The 22684-nt window shown below is 50.7% G+C and overlaps 1 protein-coding gene across 4 annotated transcripts in view; it reads left to right on the forward strand.

The window, feature by feature from the left end:
• Window positions 1-7345: 7345 nt before the first annotated feature.
• Acot11 (acyl-CoA thioesterase 11) overlaps window positions 7346-22684 on the forward strand; it is a 53122-nt gene continuing 37783 nt past the window's right edge. The window contains exons 1-3 of one of the 4 annotated variants that reach the window (XM_013114934.3): window positions 7346-7573; window positions 10879-11002; window positions 11268-11358. Coding sequence is in view for 1 of the 4 variants with exons in the window: in XM_005072175.4 (XP_005072232.1) it covers window positions 12000-12032 (33 nt within the window). In the remaining 3 variants the exon portion in view is untranslated. Of the gene's footprint in view, window positions 7574-10878; window positions 11003-11267; window positions 11359-11873; window positions 12033-22684 lie in introns of those variants that run through there. The other 3 variants (XM_021228410.2, XM_013114935.3, XM_005072175.4) reach the window with 3 other exon arrangements.

The following is a 22684-nucleotide window of genomic DNA, read 5'->3' on the forward strand; positions in this document are numbered from 1 at the left end:
CCTCTGGCTTCCACAATGCCCTGTAGCACAGGGTTCACATGCATGACAAACATCCAAAGTAAATAATGAAATGCAAATTTAAAAACTTATCAGACCAGAAGTGGAACATGTAGTAATTTGGTTCAACCAGGTCACGTGGCCCAGCCTGACATCAGAGGAAGAGACCTGTGCAATCCCCCATCCTGAGGTGGGGTCCTGTGTGAGTGCTGCTGAGGACCTACAGGCCAGCCAGCCTAGAGCTGACCACAGGGTAGCTAGCGGCTCTGAGGAGGAAAGCAGGGGACAAGGGCAGCCGTCTGAGCTGGGCAGAGGAAAGCATGGTGATGAGCACAGGGTCAGAGTGGTCCAGAACTGCTGTGGAAACAAGCAGGTCTATAGGAAGGGAAAGGAAACGATGGGAACCCACATGGCTCTGAAGTCACCAATATCCCTGTAGCCTGTAATGAGGCCACGCTGCTTGATAGGATCAATCTATCAATGTTTTGAAGGCCTAACTTGATTATAGGACAGAGCTCCATGCCTATTACTTTGACAACCTGACAATTCAAACAAGTAAGAGACATAAAGGGGAGAGAGGGGAGAGTTGCCGGAAAGCAAGGGCCTAGACAGCTTTCATTTTTCAGAGTGTGTGTGGAGGTCATGGACAACAGTCTGTAGATGATGGAGTCATGGAAAAGAGGGCATTGTATGCTCATGCTCACCCCCAGTGAGGTAGCCAGACAGGAACTGTAAATGTTGATGAAGGGAGAAGAGACTACGATGGGATGTGTACTAACTCAGTACTGACCACGGAGCAGCAGCCTAAATGTAAAGTTTAAGTTGATAAAACAAGAAATTGTATGCACACACTATTTATAAGAATGGAGCAGGATCTGGCAGCTCAGGCCTGTAGACCTAGCTACTCAGGAGACCAAAGCAGGTGGATCTTAAATTCAAGGTCTGATTGACTACGGAGTGAGTTGAAGACTAACTTAGAGAGACCCTGTTTCAAAACAACTACAGCAACAACATTTTTGAGAGATTATGTGTGTGTGGTGAGTGTGTGTACGCATGTATGTGGGCATGCGTGTGCATGGATTTGGAGGACAGAGATTGTATATTCAGTGTTTTTCACCTTATATATTGAGGTGGTCTCTTAGTTGAACCCTCAGTTCATCAAGTTAGCTGGTTTAACTAATATGCTTGCCCAACGTGCTGGGATATTGGTGGACTACCACGCCTAGAGTTTACATGGGTGCTAGAACTCAAACTCCAGTCTCCACATGTGTATAGCAAGTCCTTCACCCCACTAAGCCATCTGCCTTCCCCCCTTCCCCCCAGTGAGACAGGGTTTTTCTGTATAACAGCTCCGGCTGTTCTAGAACTTACTTTGTAAACCAGGCTGGCCCTGAACTCACAGAGTTCCTCTTGCCTCTGTCTCCTGGGTGTTATAATTAAAAAGCACACACCATTTGCCCTTTTAAATAATTAAAAATTATTCATTTAGAAATTTAATTAAATTATTTTCAATTATATGCATGCATATGTGTCTGTGTGTATATGAGTGGAGGTGCCTTATGGAACTGGAGCAGCAGGTGGTTGTCAGACACCTGATGTGGATGCTGGGAATTGAACTCAGGTCCTCTGTCTGGTGGTTTGGAAGAAAATGGCCCCCATAGGGAGTGGTGTTGTTAGGAGGTAGGGCCTTGCTGGAATAGGTGTGGCTTTGTTGAAGGAAATGTGTCATTGAGAGCAGGATTTGAGGTCTCCTTTGCTCAAGTCACGCTCTGTGTGACACACAATTGCTTCTGCTTCCTGTGGATCGAGATGTAGAACTCTCAGTTCCTTCTCCAGCGCCATGTCTGCCTGCATGCTGGCATATCCTGCCATGACGATAATGGACTAAGCCTCTGAAACTGCAAACTAGCCACAATCAAATGTTTTCCTTCACAAGGGTTGATGGGGGTCATGGTGTCTCTTCACAGCAATAGAAGCCCTAACCAACACACTATGGAAGAGCAGTATGTGTTCTTAACCACTGAGCTACACTTTAGCTCCTAAAAGAAAAAGGAATTATACATACGCATGCATGTCTGGCTGTGGGTCTGTGACTGTGAGTGCAGTTCCTCCAGAGACCAGAAGAGAACAGAAGCCAGCAACTGGAGTCACAGGCAGGTGTGAGCCCCCTGGCGTGGGTGTTGGGAACTGAACTCAGACCTCTGGAAGAGCGAGCAGTAACAGCTTTGAGCCACCTTAATCCTCGGTCACTGAGTCTGACTGGTGAGTCGATATCTGACTACCTCACATAGTGGAAGGGGACAACTGACCCCACAGGGCAGCCCTGTGGTAGACAGCCTGTCTTGCCTGTGTGAGGCCCAGTAGCTTCCTTGCACCTCCTCCCCCCCAGTGACGGCACCGAGAAGAAAGTGCTTGCGTCTTGGGAGCAGAACTAGTAGTAAGAGAACAGAAGTAGAAATGCAATTTTTTTTTCTTTGAGACAGGGTTTCTCTGTGGCTTTGGAGGCTGTCCTAGAACTCGCTCTGTAGACCAGGCTGGTCTCGAACTCACAAAGATCCGCCTACCTCTGCCTCCTGAGTGCTGGGATTAAAGGCGTGCGTCACCACTGCCCAGCTGAAATATAATTTTTAACTACATCTCTGTCTCTCTGTATGTTAAAAAATCAATGAACAATTTTGTTGTTGTTTAATCTTGGGGCTGGAGATGTTGCTGGTCGTTAAGAGGACATACTGCTTGCAGAGGACTTAAGCAGTTCCTAGCACCCATGTCAGGAGGCTAAGACCGACCTCTAGTTCCCATTCCAGGGCGTCTGATGCCCTCTTCTGGACTTAATGGGCTCCTGCACTCACACAAGCCCATACCCTTCCCTCTCCCCACCACATACACAGAACTTAAAAGTATTTGTTTAATCTTAACAATTTCGTCTTAGAAAGAGGTTTAAAAAAGCAACAACAAAGAAGCTAAATATCAGAGGAATAAAGTGTCACACTCCAGGTTGCAGAGCCAGTTAATGGCAGAGCTGGATTCAAACACGAGTCCTCAGCTTTCTGTCTAGGGCTCAGCTCGTTTGCTCACAGAAGCACTCTGATTGAGGACATGCTCAGGGGCTGGCATGGAGTCAGACGAGTTAAGTCTCCCACTGTTCACAGCCCCTAGTGCTGGAGGACACACATGTCAACACACCTTTATAATGTAATGTGGTGGTATATAACCACGTCATTATGTGAAGTTTGGAAATGAGAGTTGTTTTTAGCCACAATCAGTTAAGACTGTTTTCTTTCCATTTTACTTCCCCATCATTGAACTTTCACTAATGTCAGGCAGCCCTAGAATAGTTGTGGGCTCCTGTGATATGGCTACAGAGTAGTGAAGAAGACGGCGTGTGGTATATCTAGTAGTAGGATATATCTAGGTTTTCAGTCACTCCCAATATAGTTGTTATTGTTAGCTATCCTTGCGTAGGATTGGAGTAACAATGAATACCCCATTAATTAAAAAGAAGGCAGACATAGAAGGCAAAGAGAACATAAACAGATGAGACAAAAACACAGCAAAAGGTAGATCTAACATAAGTATATCAATAATTACATTACATGTAAACGGTCTAAATATTTCAACAAAAGGGAAGAGATTGTCAGATTACATTGAAAACCATAAGACGTGGGGATCTGGAGAGATGGCTCAGTCATTGAAAACACTGGCTGCTCTGCCAGAGTACTTGGGTTGGATTCCAAGCACTCATACAGGTGGTACGCAATGGGTGTAACTCCAATTCCAGGGGAGTCAATGCCCTCTTTTGGCCTCTCTGGGCACTGTGTACATGTGGTGAGCAGGCATATATGCAGGCAAAAGCATCCATACACACAGGATAAAATAAAACAACAAAAAACAAACAAAATGTAAGCTTCAAAAACACGGTGTTTATAAGTAATATATTCTAACAGTATAAACACACAGACAAAAAAAGCACAAGGATTGCACAAGATACAGTGTGCTAAAATTAATCAAAAGAAAGTGGATTTGGGAGCAAAGAACACTGCTATTGTATTCCTTACTCTCCTTTTTTTCTGACAAAAGCAACCTAAGGAATGAAAGGTTTATTTTGGCTCACGGTTTGCGGGTACAGTTCGCTATGGTGGAGAAGGCATGGCAGCTGGTCACATGATGTCCATATTCAGAAAGCAGAGCATTAACAATCAAGACTAGCCATCGCCTTTATCAAGGATAAAAGACAATAGTTACACAATGATAACAGGATCATTTAGTTAATCAGCCATAACAATTCTACATGACTGTACACTTAATTATAAAGAATCAAACTATGTGAAACAAAACCCAATAAAACTTCAAAGAGAAATTAACAAATACACAGTTATAGTAGATTTCAATATCTCTTTTATCTGCAACTTAATTAAAATTTTTTTTTTTTGGTTTTTTCGAGACAGGGTTTCTCTGTGGCTTTGGAGGCTGTCCTGGAACTAGCTCTTGTAGACCAGGCTGGTCTCGAACTCACAGAGATCCACCTGCCTCTGCCTCCCAAGTGCTGGGATTAAAGGCGTGCGCCACCAACACCTGGCTCCTTACTGATAATTTAACCTTTATGTTCCACCAAATATAGAGAAAGGAGATATTGATGCCAGTTAATTGTGCCACACGCCTTTAATCCCAGCACTCGGGAGGCAGAAACATGCGGATCTCTGTGAGTTTGTGGCTAACCTGGTCTACAGAGTGAGTTCCAGAATAGTCCTGGCTAGTACTACACAGAGAAACCCTGTCTTGAAAAAAAATTAAATAAAGCCGGGCATTGGTGGCGCACGCCTTTAATCCCAGCACTTGGGAGGCAGAGGCAGGCGGATCTCTGTGAGTTCGAGGCCAGCCTGGTCTACAAAGTGATTTCCAGGACAGCCTCCAAAGCCACAAAGAAACCTTGTCTCGAAAAAACCAAAACAAACAAACAAACAACAATACAGAGAAACCCTGTCTCATAAAAACCAAAAAAAAAAAAAAATTATCAGTAAGGACTAAAAAGACTGGGATAATACTATCAATTGACTTTACCACTTTCTCTCTCTTTTTTCCCAAATAGGGTCTCACTGTGTGTGTGTGTGTGTGTGTGTGTCTGTGTGCCTGTCTGTCTGTCTTTCTGTCTGTAGGTGTGGATATGTGAATGCCACAATGTGTGTGGAGGACAGAGAAAAAGTGAGAACATGTGGGTCCCAGGAATTGAAGTGAGGTCATCAACCTTGGTGGCAGGTATCTTTATTTGATGAAATATCTTGTTGGCTCAATAATACACTTTTAATTAGACTATAGAGCCAGGTGGTGGCAATGGGAGGCAGAGGCAGAGGCAGAGGCAGGAGGATCTCTGTGAGTTCGAGGCCAGTGTGGTCTACGAAGCCAGTTCCAGGACAGCTAGGGTTGTTACACAGAGAAACCCTGTCTCAAAAGACTAAAAACAAAACAAAAAAACAAAACAAAACCAAAATACCACAAAACTATAGATTAGTAGTTCTCAACCTTCCTAATACCTTTGAATACTGTTTCTCATGTTTTGGTGACAGCCAGCCATAAAATTATTTTTGTTACTACTTCATAACTCTGCTGTGAGTCATAGTGTAAATATATGATAGCAGGATATCTCATATGTGACCCGTGTAAAAGGGTCATTTGACCCAGTTGCGACTCATGGGTTAAGAACCGCTGCCATAAATCAAGAAAATCCATGAGAACAAGGCAAGGCCCGTTAGCCTAGCCTACAACGGGCAAGGTCCCAGGCCAATTCTAACCCCAACCCCACCTTAAACAAAAGAAGTGAAAGATGCCACAGGAATGACACCAAACGTTGTCTTTTGACCTCCACATATTGGAGCACCCACCACCCAACATATACCCACTCACACATGAACACATACCCTACCACTCCAAAACAGTGCAACCAATATGGTTATTTTTTCAAAAAGACAATTTGAGGGCTGACCTGTGACTCAGTTGGTAGAGCGCTTGCTTGGTCTACACACACAAAGCCCTACGTTAAATCTCCCACACCACATCAAACAGGCATGCCTGTAATCCCCGCACTTGCCAGTAGAGGCAGGAGGACAGGGAATTCACAACCTCTCCTGGGCACCTAACAAGATAGTGTGAGGGCTGGGATGTAGCTGTGTGACCGAGTACTTGTCTAGGCCACAGAGTCATTGACAGCTTCACAAAAAGAAGATAATCTGAGTATCTGTAAGATTCACCACATGCCTCTGGTGTCACAGGAAAAAGTAAGCCATGGTTTATGGCGGCCTCATGGCATTCTGCCAGATTGAGAATTCCCCTTCCCTGCAAGATCTGACAGTCCCTGGATGTGTCTCATCTGCACTTGGAAAGTGGTCTCACATGTCATTCGCCGTCACTGACACCTAGGTATCTGTTGAGCCAAGCCAGATGAACCAGATGCTCTGTGACTGGCTGCTGCACTCTGTGACTGGTTGTTTATGACACCCATGGGTGGGTACCTGCGGCTCCGACTGTGAAGGTCTCACTCTTAGTGTGCTCTGAGAGCATGGCCATGCAAGCGACCAAGAGAAGACCTTTGTTGTCACCAGAGGTCCCCCACTGGAAGGCTTCTGGGACCCAGTGTGGGTAGCCTCAGTGGGTGGCTCTCTGTTCACACACAGCTATCCTTTTGTCCCCAGAGTGGCTGGGACAGGCCAAGTTCCCACGGGCCTCTTTGGGTGTCTCTGGAGGGACAAGCTCCTCCAGGCCCCTCCTCCCTGTAGAATGCACTGGACTGCCAAAGTCCCCCTCCTCCTCTGCTGCTCTTTGAGGGACCCTTCTGGGTTTGACAGCTGAGCCAGCATCCCAAACGTGAATCCCGGTGGGCATCTTTTAGGCGACCCTCCAGTCCTATAGTCTGTTCCGTAGCATGTAGTTCATACTGTATATAGATAGGGTAGGCTAAATACCATACTGAAGGGGGGTTAAGGATGGGGTGGGGGACTACATATAATCTATCTGGAAGTCACCCTTTTGTGTTAACGGTGTCTCTCACGGAGTGAGGAGGTCAGTGGGTGGTGTTGCCTTTGCCTAGTTATGAGCCATCTATCCCCCCCCAACCAATAATCCTAAGGGTATATATACTAGGGTTTCTATTTAGCACCTCATCCCAGCCCCCAGTGCAGGGCAGGGCACATAGTAAAGGCGTGGTTACATGTCAGATAAAATGAGACAGCTTGGCACCTTTAGAAGTAGCAGTCAGCTTTTGTTTCCAGTGACGACCAGGTGTCCACTTTTCGACCTCTGGGGCTGAAGTGCCTACCGTCTCTTGCCTTAGATTCTGCCCTCCAAGACCTCCCACCGGGGGCCTGGACCACTGGGATCTGCTGACCCCGCGGCCCCGGGAGGCCCCACCCTCTCCAGGCAGGGGAGGGAGGGCACAGATTGGCCCAGGAACTAGTCTGGCCGCTCCCGCCTTCTGTCTACAGCCAGCGCTTCCGCCAGCTCCAGCCTCCCCGCAGCCGCTGCTCTGACCCAGGGGTCCCGGACTCGGCCCTGCCAACCATGGGGTCAGCATTGCTCTAGCACTTGGGTAAGACCACCGGTGCGCGGGGTCTCTCTTCCCCTTCTGGAAGGGCACACGTGTCCCTGGCGTCTCAGTTCCGTGGGTCGCCTCTCAGGTCGGTCTCTGTTGGGGACTGGCCGGTGCTTAGGTGCTGACCTCCGTGAGGAATGGGGAGGGCCCCAGGCTGGCCACCAGGGATCTGAGGGCTCAGACTTCCCAGAAGGTGCACCTTGTGTTGACTCACTTAGCATAAGGTGAGGTGAGAACAATTCCTGAGCAAAAGCCCAATCTGTGAAGTTGGGCCGGGCCCAGACCCTCAGCAGCTGGCCCAGTGGGAGGTCCCCTCGTCTCAGGAGCGAGCAGAGACTAGAATCCGTGTATCAGAACCTATCGGGCAGGATGGTATTCAGGGCTGGCTAAACATTGCTTCCCCGAAGGGGTTCCACCCTCTCCCCGCCTCCAGGAACGCTGCTGCTTCTCCTCTCCCTGGGCCAGGCACTGGGCTTCCCGTTGCCGTCCCTTACAGGATTTTTCTCCGCAAACTGTGGGGCGTGGAGCGAGCGCCTGGCTCTGAACAGTCCCCTCCGTTTCCTCTTCGGCTGGTGTCATTACTCTCTTCTTGGCCCCTCCCTTCATTGGCGCCCCACCCCCATCTGTATCTCAAAGCTTCCTTTAATCTGCCAGACCACACTGCAGGGCCCCAGAGGCTGGGGACCCTGAGAGGGTGCCGATATTGCACTGCATGCCTTGAGTTCTTCCACTCACAGTGTCCCCTTGCCTGTAATGGTCCTCCCTTCATCATTGCTAGATGCCCACGGAACATCTATTATGTTCAAGGCTCTCACTGCGAAGGGGCAGGGTGCTCTGATGCATCTGTTCCATTTCCACTGCCAGCTTACTTGAGGTAAAAAAGACGACGCCAGCATAAACCAACTGAACTCCAGAGAAAAAGCGCTAGGTGGGGATACAGTCTCCCTCCCATGCACAACCCACAGAGAGATACGGGGCTGCGAAGTGCGCGCCAATAGGTGCATGCGTCATGCAGACCACTGAGGCCGGGCCAAGGAGGCTTCCTGGAGATGGTGGCATTTCAGCTGCTGATGTGGGGTGCATGCGTCATGCAGATCACTGAGGCGGGGCCAAGGAGGCTTCCTGGAGATGGTGGCATTTCAGCTGCTGGTGAGGTGACAGACCGTCAAGTCTCGGCGCCTCATTATCCTATCCCCGCTGTAATGTGCCATCGATCTATCTCTCTGGTCCAGCAGAATTGACATCTCTAGGGATCCTCTTAGACAGGCATGTTCCTGGACTTACCTTCTGCTCTACTGAAACAAAAACCTTGGAGTATGGGGCTGGGAAGATAGCTCAGCAGTTGAGAGCACTGGTTGCTCTTCCAGAGGACCAGGGTTCAATTCCCAGCACCCCCATGGCTGCTCACAACCGTCAGTTCCAGGGCACCTGACATCTTCTCTGACTTCTAAGGGCACTAGTGGTACAAATTCATACTGGTGAAACATGCATACATATAGAATTAAAAAGAAAAGCAAACAAAAAACCTGGGTGGGGCCCAGCACCCTGGATGTTAAGGGGCCCTCTGGGATACGGGCTGAAGTTTAGGCCCTTCTAGGACCTAGGATAGACATCAGCACATGGGGCTGTGGTCTGGGTACTGGGGAAGGAAGAGGCTCAGAGATGAGGGAGATGTGGTCCCTGCCCTTGGGGCTCAGGTGTGTTGGAAGGGAAGGAGAATGCCCATGGAAATATCTCTTAGTAACAGACAGGGCAGAACCTCCGAGGGCTCACAGGAACCAGCTTAGACAGACATAGTTCTGTGAGTCTCAGGAGTCTCTGTAGTGTGTGTGTGTGTGTGTGTGTGTGTGTGTGTGTGTGTGTGTGTGTGTGTAAGAGAGAGAGAGAGAGAGAGTACGCCAGAGTTACTTTCCTCAGTTGCTTTAATTTATTTCATTTGTTATTATTAACTATGTGTGCATGTATGACGTGTATGGGGGTCACCTGTGTCACACACTTGTGGAGGTCAGTGGACAACCTACCTGTGTCACACATTTGTGGACAACTTTGTGCAGTCATTCTCTCCTTCCACCTTTATGTGGTTCAGGGGGTTGAATTCAGGCTGCCAGGCTGGCCTTGTTGGGCAGTGTCTTAGTCAGGGTTCTGTTGCTGTGAAGAGACACCATGACAAATGCTTTTCTTCTTTTTCTTTTTCTTTTTTTGAGACAGGTTTCTCTGAAGCTTTGGAGCCTGTCATGGAACTTGCTCTGCAGACCAGGCTGGCCTCAAACTCACAGAGATCCTTCTGTCTCTGTCCTCCGAGTGGTGGGATTAAAGGCGACTTTTATAAAAGAAGTTGGGGGCTTGCTTACAGATTCAGAAGTTTAGTCTGTTATCAGCATGACGGGGATCATGGAGGCCCTCAGGCAGACATTGTGCTGGAGAAGTAGCATTCTGTATCCAGATCCACAGGCACAGGCAACAGATCAATACTGCACCTGGCTTGGGCTTTTGAGACCTCAACACCCACCCCACACCTCCTCCGACCTATTCCAACAAGGCCACACCTATTCCTTCTCGTAGCTAATGACCAAGCATTCACATATACGAGCCTACGGGGGTCACTGGAGTTCAAACCACCATAGGCAAGCACCCACGCATGCTGAGCCACCCATGGTCTCACTTTACCTTTTGAGACAGGGTCTCTCAGTGAACCTGAAGCTTACCCATTCTGCTAGATAGGCTGGCCTGCAAGCCCCAGGGGTGTTGCATATCTCTGCCTCCCTAATGCTGGGATACCACCACTGCATCCAGCTTTTTACATGGGTGCTAAGGAGCCAAACTCAGGTCTTCAATAACAAACACCCTGCAAAACGAACCATCTCCCCAACCACTACCCCCATTCAGAAAATATTTATTTTTAATTAGGTTTAGTAGGTGTGTGTGTCTGCATCTGGGTATGTGTACATGAATGCGAATGACCGTGGAGCTCGGAGACATCGGATCTCCTAGAGCTGGAGTTACAGATGGCTGTGAGTCACCTAACATGGGTGTTGGAACCGAACTTGGCTCCTCCGGAAGAGTAAGTAGCAAGTGCACTTTACCACTGAACCAGTTCCCGCCTTCTTTTTTTTTTTTTAATGATGATGTCTAACATGGTATTATAGTAGCCTGAAACTCACCATGTAGCCTAAGGCTGGTCTTGAACTCATAGCCATCCTCCTGCCTCAGCTTCCAGAGCGTTGGGATTGCAGGCATGTTGTTAGCACACTTGGTGTCCATCTTGCCATCTTGAAGCTGTAACTTCAACTTCTCATTTGCAGATAGAAGACAAGAACTCCCAAGGACGGTGCGATAGCCCTTGATTCCCAGAGCAGAGGCTTTGAGAGAGGAGAGGACTTGCTCAGAGTCCTGGGCGTGGCAGTGAACTCAGAGCCTTTGGCAGAGGTGTGTTATCAGCTGTGTGGTGACTGAAGTGGAATCAGGGGGCAGAAAAGACTGTTCCTTCTGCTCTGTGCTGGCCGTGGTGCCCAGGATGCATCCCTTCCCAACCCCAAGGATCATCCTTGTGGGTAGGGACAGGACCAGCAAGGAGCCTGAGTCACAGAAGGACTTGTCCTCAGTCACTTGTCCAACCTTTCCCTTTGACCTCCAAGACTTTTTTGTCTCATCCAGTATGAGTGTCAAGGCCTCTGGCTCAAATCTCTTGCAGAAGTGACAGAGGAAAGGGGACATCCTGGAGGGCTTTAACCTGTTGATGGCCATGGCTGCTGACTACTGCGTGGCGTGCATGGTGGACTTTGGTAGGTGCCTCCTTTAGAAGAATCACCAGTTTATAAGGAAGTGGTGTTAGGGGCTGGTGTACTGTCTCAGTTCAGCCATTGCTGGATGCCGGCAGCCTGGGCATAGGAGCCAGCGGGCAGCACTCTAGAAGGTGAAATCCTGGCAGGTGGGTCTGGTGTATCTCTAGGAGGCTTTGGCAGCTTCTTGGCATCCTGCCATGCTCCAGCCTGCCCTCTTGTGGATGAATGGGATCCCTGGCAAGAGAGCTGGAACTCTGGGACCCTGGAGCCAGTCTGTTAGCTAAGGGGGCTGGAGTTTGAGTCTAGAAGCACAGAGTCTGGTAGTGCCAGTAGGTGGGCAAACAGTCTCCATTTGGCTGCGGCCCAGCTGTCGGGTGCTAGGGAGCCTTCTGTGCTGGGGTTTTGTGTGTGTGTGTGTTGGGGGGGGTGGGAGGGAGGCGCAGAGGGCGGATTGAGGAGAGGCCAGGACATGGGGCGGAGATATTAGCAGCTGGCTCCAGAGGGCCTGAGCTTGGGAGGAGGAGCCGTGAGAAGCCGGCTGCTTTTGGAGCTGCCGGCTGCCTGTGGCTCAGGTGACCAGAGGCCCTCTAGGAGCCTGCAGACCTCCCCCAGAGCCTGGCAACCCAGCAGGCGGAGCAGCAATGATCCAGAATGTGGGAAACCACTTGCGAAGGGTACGGAACGGTGGGTTAGGGTGGTCTGGGAGCCAGATGGGCCCCCCGATGTGGGGCGCAGAAAGTAGATGCTTCCCTCTTAAGTCAGGATCTGCATCTCCAGCCTCACTTGTCTGTTCTGTAGACCTCTCTGGAAGGAGAGATCACAGAACCCATGGGCTTCTTAAATTATAACTAGTAGACTCCCCAAAGAGCCCCAGGGCCAGTAGGCTCCCTCAGGCTGGCAGTTTGTGGCTTCGTGAAATGTCCTTTGTAACAAGTTCTGGAATTCTGTTTGGGTTGAATGTATGTCCTGTGCACATACTGCTGCCGTGTGTGTGTGTGTGTGTGTGTGTGTGTGTGTGTGTGTGTGTGTGTGTGTGTGTGAGACCTGTGCACAATTCTGCTGCTTTCTGAGCTCAGGGCTCTGTCTCCCGACCTCCCCAGCTCAGGACTCCAAGCCTATGGACCTGACAGAATTTACAGTGTGGGGTTGTGTGTACACAGGCGAGAACAGGAGAGTAAGGCATGGCCATGTGAGGAAAAGGCCACGTGGAAAACGTCCTGCGGAGTGACCTTCCAGAGTGTTTTTTCCTGGAACCTCCTAACTGGAACTTTGGAGCAGAGTCAGGTGCTGAGGTCCCAGAAACACCCAAGTACTCAGTGACTTACTGGGGGCCTTTGGCCTGGTGCCTGGAGAAGGACTCAGGACAGCCTGTGCTGGGCACAGTAGCTGCCAAGTGAGGACATTTCAGAAGAGGCAGTTAACAAAGAGCTCTGGGGCAAATACCTGTCTCAGGGACCTCTTTGCCAGCTGCCACTCAGCTCAGCATCCCTGCGCAGCCCCAGGGACCTTGTCCCCTTAGCATCTCATGCAGTCCCTTCCATCCGCTCTCACAGCAGAGGGTAAAGTAACTGTGGCACTTGCTCAGACTTCCCTAGCAGGTCCCCATCTTGGTGGCGTGCTTGTCCAGGTCTCTCTTCAGGCCCCATCGTCCATCCCTCTGTGCTCATGTGGCACCATACTGCTTGGCTTCCTCTGCCTCAGTGGCCCCCTGGGCTCTCTGCAGCGGCTGCGTGTTCCCTACCTTCCACCAGTGGTCTCAGCCTCCCTGCCCCTCCCCCAGCCTCTGTCTCCCCACCAGTCACTTCCTTTCTCAGCCCCCAGATTCAGCTGGGGTGCTGCCTCCCCTGGAAGGCCTGCCTAGACTTGTTTGTTTGCTTGTTTTCGAGACAGGGTTTCTCTGTGTAGTTTTGTAGACCAGGCTGGCCACGAACTCACAGAGACCTGCCTGCCTCTGCCTCCCAAGTGCTGGGATTAAAGGTGTGTGCCACCGCCGCACGGCTCTTCCTAGGTTTTTTTTCTCGACATCATGTACCCTTTGTGAGTATTGCTGTCACTAGGAGGGAAGCTTGGCTTGTAGCTCCATCTCCATACCCCAGGGAACTTTACAAGATGTGATCGGTGTGCCTCGGCCTGGCCAGAGGCCAGGGGATACCTAGAGAATGAACGTGGGCAGACTGTTCTCAGCCAGGCCCAGGGTGGAATCTGAGCCGTGGGGCCTCTTGCTTCTGTCCCCTGAGCCCAGGGTAGCCTCATGCTGTGACTTGGCCAGGCCACATGCTAAGCCCATGCGCCTTTAGTTTGATCTGCTCAGCATGACAGGTCCTTTTTACCATCCCACGGTGGCTAATCTTCACCTCAGCTTGACTGGGTTCAGAACCTGGGTATGTCTGTGAGAGTGTTTCTATAGAGGTCTAAGTGAGGGGGGGGAGACCCGCCCTGAATGTGGATGACGCAATCCTACAGGCTGGGACCCTGGACTGAGTAAAAAGAGAGAAAGGAGAAAGTATCAGGGTATCAGCACCATCTGTCTATGCTTCCTGACTGTGGACGCAGTGTGACCACCTGTCCGTGCCTCATAGACTGTGTTCCCTCAAACCGTTAGCCAAGATGAGCCCTTCCGTCCTTGAGCTGTCCTTCAGGTGTTTGGTTATAGCAGGAAGGAAAGTAACTAATACTCTCCACCCTGCTGCTCACAGATGAGAAATAACTCAGGCTCAGAGGGGTCAGCAGCCTGTGGGGTCACAGAGGCAGGGAGTGGCAGAGCTGGGATTTGAACTCAGTGGTGCTGGTTTGAGAGCTTTTCTGGACATGAGGCTTAGCATTTCCACCCTGAGCCCTGACTCAAACTCAGTTGTGTCTAGCCTCTGGCTGTGGAGCTGGGTGTTAGGTGTGGAAATTGGGCCATAGGGACCTCACATTAGTTGAAAACGACATCGATCGCCACCTTTGAACTTGTGCCTGGTTGGCAGAACTTGAATTTCTGTGACCTCTTTTTAATTTCCTTTGCTCCTATGGAAAAAAAAAAAAGGAGAATTTTGGGACGCTTTCTTTTTCTTGCTTCTGAGCTGTTTTTATTTTTAGATTTGAGGCAGGGCCTCATGTAACCCAGGCTGGCCTCAAATTTGATGAAGATGTTGTCAAAGATGACCTTGAACTTCTGATCCTCAGTTCCAGCCTGGTCCAGGTCTGCTCCCAATGAGGCTTAGGAACTGTTTTGACTCTACAGCTGGTGATGGGCTATTTGGCCCCATTCCCCTGAGACGCCTGCCCAGCTGGTGCTAATGGCAAGCTGATGGAGACCCCAGCCAGCAGTGGGCGCTCATGGGACCGTGTGCTACTGCAGACCTCCATAGGACCCGCTGCCTCCTGTGAAGCCCAGGGCAGTGAGAGTGGCTTCTCCGTCCTTCATCCTCCCCAGCCTCCCCAGGGGTCTGGTTTGGGAAACAGCCCTTGGATTGGAATCTTGTCTTTTCCCCTCCCCCTACCTCTTCTTTCTCTTGTTTTGTTTTGAGATAGTTTCACTATGTAGCACAGGATGGCCTCCTATTCCTGGTCCTTCTGCCTCAGCTTCCTGAATAATGGGATTACAAGTATGTGCCATAGTGCCAGTCTTGGATTAGAATCTCATTTTCAGGTCTGGGAAGTTGACTCAGTAGGTGCAAAACAAGAGGAAATGTGTTCAAGTCCCAAGCACCTATGCCAAAAGCTTGGCACAGCTGCGTGAGCCTGTGTTCCCGGTATAAAAGGGTGGAAACAGGTAGACCCTGGGAACTAGCTGAGATTGTAGCTTAGATAAAATGGTCAGCTTCTAGTTCAGTGAGAGACCCCCACCTCAAAGCAATAATGTGGAGAGGACAGGGCACTTCTTCTGACCTCATGCATGTGCACAGGCTTGCATACCTGCATATTCACATGTATGCACCTCACACATGTATACCACACACACAAAACACTCACATGCAAACATACACACAGAGGGAAAAGAATCATGTTTACGCATTACTCTCTGTGACTTTAGGCCAGGTGTTTGTCCCTGAGCCCCTGGGTGCTGGGTGATCCTAGAAGCCCCCCAGCCTTGCGTCTGAATGTTTGTGAGGTGTCGGCATACAACTCCCATGGTGGCAGGAGAGGGGAGGCCTACAGACAGAAAATAATGATGCCCCGTCATACGGCAGGACTCAAAAGGCTGAATGGATGAGTGACTCCAGGGGCTGAAGGGGCTGAGGTGGTTCTGGAAGGCTCTCTGGAGAACTGAGGCTCAATAGATTGTTCAGGAGCTGCATATGAACTGCAGACTCAGCCACCAGAAGACACCCACAGTGTTCTCAATCTGTCTAGCTGATTTGTTTTTATCCTTCAAAACACAGCTCGGCCATCACTCCCCCTTTGACTACTATCTGGGCCCAGAGCTAACAATGCCCCTTTACAAGGTTTTATACCCAGATCACTTGCTCCCTTCATGGGTGTTTACTGAAGGTATGACAGGTGCCAGAGTATGCTGTGACTTGTGACAACATGGATCCCTACTGTTGAGCCAGTAGAGGAGGGACCGTAAAGGCAGGCAAACCATGACAATGGAAACCTACCGTAAATAACAGTGAATAACAGTAATAATGTGTGAATAACAGTAATGATGAGTGTCATATTAAATAGTACCCATGTCTGAGCATGCATGAACTCAGTCCTTATAACTCCGAATGAGCTATATTAAAGATGAAATGAGACAGAGAGGTTAAGTCACCTTCCTGAGGTCACACAATTGTCAAGTGACATTGAACGGCTTGAAACTCAGGCTATCTAGAGAGCAAGACCTGAGGGGTTGGGAGTGGCGTCCTGAGTAGATGACATCTGAGCAGGAGGCCTGGAGGCTGAGCAGGGGGTCTCAGGGAGGCTCATCTGGGCAGAGGGAACCTTCCCTTGCAGGCTTTAAGGCAGGGGAGTGCCAGGGGTCTGAGCTGCTGGATGGAGTTTTAGTGGCCTGGGCCTGGGAGGAGCAGCTGCCAGCTGGCTGAGGTTGGGGGGACGACAGTTGGCCTCGGAGTCTGGAGCATCGAGGGTGCTGTCTGTGAGCTTTCTGGGGGTTCTCTGGTCCCGTGGTTCAGTTTGTTTTTAAATTAATTTATCCTTGAAACAGGGTCTCATTATGTAGCCCTGGCTGGCCTTGAACTCACAGAGATCTGCCTGCCTCTGCCTCCCCAGTGTAGGGATTAAAGGCGTGCACCACCATCCCTGCTGTTTCTTGGCTTAGTACCTGATTTCCTTTAACTGGCCAGCTCCAAATGGTCCCAGCTACCTTCCTATCCCCACTGCTTCTCACAGTGAGGACTTGGGTTAGGACCAACCAGGAACCCATGAGGCACGAAAGGAGGTGCCTGGGCTTGGGAAGTTGCTAGCCTGGGGCCCCTTCTTCATCCTCAGTTTGACTCTGGAGGCATCTGCAACTCCAGTGAGTGGTCTTGCTGTCATCCCTTGTGACTCCTCCTCTCATCCTTGTACACTTACAGTGTAGGCCGGGGGGCCCAGGCTGTCTGAGCTGACCCCACAACACACATGCCAGGGCCTGGGGCTACTGTGCCACCACTCCTCACCTGTGCCTAGTGTGGTAGAGCAGCCACGTTGTGCTCCCAGAGCCTTGGGAGAGCTGCCCACTACTTTGCTGGGGAGTGAAAGGGTCCGGAGACACCAGCTCACTCTGCCCGTGTAGACCACACTTTCCGCCTGTGAGCCCGGTCTACCTCTGCAGGCATTGTTAGAACCCCTGCTAGAACTCGAGGCGCTGGTGAGCCACAGAACTTGCACGTCACTGGCCGTGTTAAATAATCACTCCTGTTTCTCATCTGTCTGTGGGTTTCTGCTGTGGCTCAGTGGCAGGGCATGGTGGTCAGGGGAGATGGTAAAATGATGGCTTCTGCTGAGGCCTTGCCGAATGTCAGGTGTATTTAAGCCCCTAACTGCTTTTCATGGTTGCTGGTTTTCTTTTTTGGCTTTTTGAGACAGAGTTTCTCTGTATTGCTTTGGAGGCTGTCCTGGAACTCGCTCTGTAGACCAGGCTGGCCTCAGAACTCACAGAAATCCATCTGCCTCTGCCTCCCGAGTGCTGGGATTAAAGGCAAGCTCCACCAACGCCCGGCCTGACTGCTGGTTTTCAATCGGCTTTACAGATGTGAACATCAAGTGCTGGCTTTAACATCACTTTGAACTAGCTAGAGAATTAAACCATCTTGTCCAGGGGCTGGAGAGATGGTTCAGGGGTTAAGAGCCCTTGTTGCTCTTCCGGAGGACCCAGGTTCTATTCCCAGCAACCACATGGTGGCTTAAAACCATCTGTGACTCCAGTTCCAGGGGATCCAATGCCTGCTTCTGGCTCCATGGGAACCAGGAACAGCTGAGGTGCCCAGACACACGTGCAGGCAAAGTACCCATGCACGTAGATTAAGAGCAAAAGCATTAAAAATAAAGGTCTTGTCTCACCCCAGGTTACAGCTGGGCGAGGCCCCGGGTGCTGTGGCTTCTCACCTTGTCCTAGGCTGACTGGGCTGAGCTGACAGCCTGGCGTCTTTGCCTTAGGCCTGCTGTGTCCTGTGGCTCCAGGACAGATGGTGCGGCCAGCTGGGTCCTCTGCCAGTCTCCTGGCACAGGCCTGTGTCCCTGACATTCCAGGAGTAGCCTCCCTATAGGTAGGACATGCCATTAGAGTCATGGCAATGATGGCAAGGACCAGAGTGCTTTAGGGACAGGAATGAGCCAGACCAGACCTGTCCTCCAGTGCCCATAGGCTGATAGGGTAACTGAGGAGGCTATAAGCTCATAAGGACAACACAATATAGCTAGATTGACAGAGGAGGACTAGGAGTGATCCAGGTAGGCTTCCTGGAGTAGGTGACAGTTACCTCAGCCTGTAAACTTCTCAATATGGGGGCAAGCAGGGGTCAGCATAGGCACCTGTATGGAGAGTCAGGAAAGAGCCTGTCCCACAAGGAAAGGTGAGTGACCCTCTTGAGGAGTGGCTTTCTGTTCTCCTTGGCCATACGATATAGCTATCTGTCTAAGAGCCCCCTCAGTAGCCATAACACTCTCAGCAGATGATGTATCCACGAATTAATGTTACTTGAGGCAGCCCAGGGGACAGAGCCAGCTCTGGGAGCGAGAAAAGCAGGACCTTGGCTCCATATTCGTGCCTTAGGCAAGTCCTGGGGACAACCCAGCTTCAGCTTCCTTTCAAGTGCTGGAGGGAAACCTGTCCCTGACAGGATTTGCTGAGGCGTAAATGACATCTTGTGTGCAGAGCCCCAGCAGGAAGTGTGCGAGGGCTGCCACATTGCAGGAATGGCTGTGTGCTGGTATGCAGCTTGCTCTCAGGGTATCTTACCTCCAACCCGTTCCTTCCCTCCCTGTTGGGGCATTTCAGACACCTGGCCCTGAAGAATGTGGTTGAGGCTGTTCTTGAACTCCTGAGACAGCTGGGCCATTGGTGCGTGTCACTGCTGGGCTTCTCAGGATATTTCTTACCGCCTCATGTGTGTATTCACTTCACAGTTTAGAAAGTGCCGAATGAACCTCAGCTTGGCTCTTCAGAGAGGCCTAGGGAAGGAGCCCACACCAGCGGCCCAGCCTGGACTTTAGTTCCATGTGCTCACTGCGGCCCGAGGGCCTGGTTCTCCACTCCTTAGCCTTTTCTACCTGTGACTGGAGGACAGGCTGTGATCCACCCTGGGGTGTGGCCTGGCCTGGGTCAGAGAACTGAAAGGGGAGCTGCCTATGGTTCCCCAGAAGGCAACCCTGGTTTCCTTCAGATCACTGCTGAGGCCTGAAGAGACCAGAGCAGCATCTTGTTCTTCCCCAGATTTCAGTCCTGTGTGTCTGTGTGTGTGTGTGGATGAGCAACTCTGACTGGTTCTTCTCTTTGTTTGCATGTGTGCTGCACACATGTATGTACACTGCACACACGTGTTCTGGACTCACTGGTGGAGGCCGGAGGAGGACATCAAGTGTCCTGCTCTGTCCCTCTTCTTATTCCCTTGAGACACGTTTCTCATTGAACCTGGAGCTAGGCTGGCACCTAGAAAGCCACAACAAACTTCCTGTCACACACAGCCATACCACACCACACCACACCACACCATACTCCCCACACCATAACATACCACACCACATCACATACCACACACCATACCACGCACACACACACCACACCACACATGTACACACACCGCATCACACACATCACACACACCACACATACTACATACCATGCCGTACCACACATACCCACACTACAACCCCCCCACATCACACCACACACACACCACACACACATCACACACACACACGCACATGCCACACACACATACACACACCACGCACACACACACATCACACACACATACAAACATCACACCAACCACACAGGCGCACGCACGCACCAATACCCTATCACTGGGCTTACAGGACCACATGGCCATGGCTGACGTTTTGTGTGCATACTAGGGGTTTAAACTCCCATTCTCATGACTGAACAGCAAATGCTCTTACCCACTGAGCTACCTCCCTAGCCCTCTGGCCGGCTCTCTGGGCCCTCTCCCAGCCTCAGTGTCCTGACCATAACTGGGAATGTGGGGTCGTGGTGGTCTCTGTAACTGAGCAGGTTCATATTATCTGACATTTCCATGCTGGAGGAGACTCATTGTAAGAGCAAGTAGTGGCCAGGTGAGCCGGCTCCGTGGGCGAAGGCACTTGCTGCCTGGCTCTGTGACCCGAGTTCCACCCCGAGATTCAGATGTACGAGGGGGAGATTGAGAGCTGACTCTCACAAGTTCTTCTCTGACCCTCACGCATCCATGCTGCGCACACCTCCCCCACAGCTACACACAAATAGGGAAATAAAATGCCATAAATGTCTTTCCAAAAGACAGCGAGTGGTGAGCCAAAGGTTTAGTGACTGTGGGGCAAGGGGAGAGGCCATCTTTAAAGGAGCCAGATGTGGGGGGGAAAGCCCAGGTTGCTTCCCAGCCCCCCTCAACCTCTCCCCAGGGCCCCAAGGCCCTCTGAGTCAGCCTAGTCCAGCCCTCCTCTTGCTTTGAAGATAAAAGTTTCCGGGGCGGCCCTCCTGGGAAGGTGTGTCTCACTGGAGAGTGGATTTTGAGCCTGCCGCATTGGCCCTTTGCATGGGGAGTGGTGGTAGTGACACGGCAGCTAGATGTCTTTATCTGGAAAGATCCCCAAACCCAGGAGGGCCCCACTGGTCATACCAGCTCTGGCTGGGAGCCAAAAGGCAACCGTGGAGTCCGCAGTGCCGTGCACTGGTGACCTGCTCCCCTGGGCTCCTACCACAACTGTACTGGTGTTGAAGATGAAGAGTTACCCAAGGACTCAGCCCGGCACACAGTAGGCTCACCCCAAACAGTAGATTTCTAAGAAGGCCCTTTGAGCTTGTGCCTGAGTACTTCTGAGATGCTAGGTGCCTATCCTGTGGGCTGCTCTCTGGCTCTGGGGACGTCTCCATCTGCTTGTAAGCATCCCGCAAATAGATGAACCAGCTCCAGTATTCCCCAGCCTCCGTGTAAGCAAAGCTGTTCAGGTCCCAGGTCCCCTGCCAACGACTACTTGAGTGGCACCGGTTTCCACTTGACTGCCTCTCCTTTTTCTAAGTCACTCTGGCTGGACTCCGTCCCCGCATCTCTGTCCCCTCCTTTCCCATCTGCCTTTACTCTGTTCAGCATGTCAGGGAGCCTGGCTGATGGCTCCCTGAGTTTTCATGTGTGTGCTCCTGACTACATCTTCCCCTGGGCACCGTGTCTGCTGTAGTTACTAGGGCTGCAATGCAAACCACACTGAAACTCCGTGGCGTAGCGAACCCACGGTGATGCATTGTGATTTGTGAACTGGAAGCTTGGACAAGGCTGGGCAGAGCTCTGAAGGGCAATTCATCTGCCCCGTGGGGCCCAGGTGGAGGTTACGAGGTGGTGTTTAGCTTGTGTGTAAGTTCACTGGGGGTCTAGTGTGACTTCACTAGCATTGTGGTGGGCGTGGCTCCAAGGTTGGGCTTTACTGGGAATGTCACTCAGAGCACCCACATATGGATTCTTTGTTGAGACAATCGTATTTCTTACCTGGCAGCTAGGTCCCCACAGTAACAGTTCTAGAAGGTCTAGGAGTTGCTGTAAGCTTAGCTTCCCATGACCTGGTCTTCGAGGCATTGGTTGAAATGTCACTGAAGGTGACACAGACCTAGGGGAGAGGATTAGAATTAGACTCCACCTCCTCTTAGGACCTTGTACCTCTAACCTACCACAGGTGCAGAGTCCTGGGATTCTTAGACGCCCGTGTGTGCTGGTGGTTATTTTTTACTTGTTTGTTTTGCAGGCATGTAACCCCTTCTCAACAGTGAGGTACAAATCAGAATTTTGATACATTCAGTGAGCATTTAACAATAACTGGAAATTCCTTTTTTAAATTTATTTTTATTTTGTGTGCATTGGTGTTTTGCCTGCATATATATCTATGTGAGGGTGTTGGATCCTGGAGTTATAGACAGTTGCGAGCTGCCATGTGGGTGCTGGGAATTGAACCCAGGTCCTCTGGAAGAGCAATCTTGACTCTTAACCATTGAGCCATCTCTCCAACCCCTTTGGAAATTTTTTTCTTTCGAGACAGGGTTTCTCTGGCTTTGGTGGCTGTATTGGAACTCACTCTTGTAGACCAGGCTGGTCTCGAACTCACAGAGATCTGCCTGCCTCCGCCTCCCGAGTGCTGGGATTAAAGTCATGTGCCACCACTGCCCGGCCTTCTGGAAAATTCTTGGTTCCTTTCCTTGCTCATTTCTTTTCTGGGCTCCCTAGACTCAGTACATTTACTTCTCCCTCACTTCAAGCTCTGCCCCTCCTTATCTCTGCTGCTAAGCTTGGACTCACAGCCGCCAGTGCTGTGGACCTCTGAAATCTGCCCTGGGAAAACCTGCCCAGGTGGCCTTCCTTCCTGATAGCAGCACTGAGAACCCTCCTCATTTTGAGGGTCTCTCTCTCTCTACACACACACACACACACACACACACACACACACTCACACACGTGGCCTTCCTTCCTGATTGCAGCACTGAGAACCCTCCTCATTTTGAGGGTCTCTCTCTCTCTACACACACACACACACACACACACACACACACACACACACACACACACACACAGGCTGCCTAGTGTGGAGAGACTGAAAGGCAGGTCCCATCTCTCTCCACTTATAGACTCCAGCTCTTTGAGTGAAATCTACACTCTGGGGATCTGCCCAGCCTCGGGACACGTGGACCAGGCTGCCCTCCTGGCTTCTCACCCAC

The sequence above is a fragment of the Mesocricetus auratus genome, unplaced genomic scaffold (genome assembly GCF_017639785.1).
Source record: "Mesocricetus auratus isolate SY011 unplaced genomic scaffold, BCM_Maur_2.0 Super-Scaffold_100014, whole genome shotgun sequence".
NCBI lineage: Eukaryota > Metazoa > Chordata > Mammalia > Rodentia > Cricetidae > Mesocricetus > Mesocricetus auratus.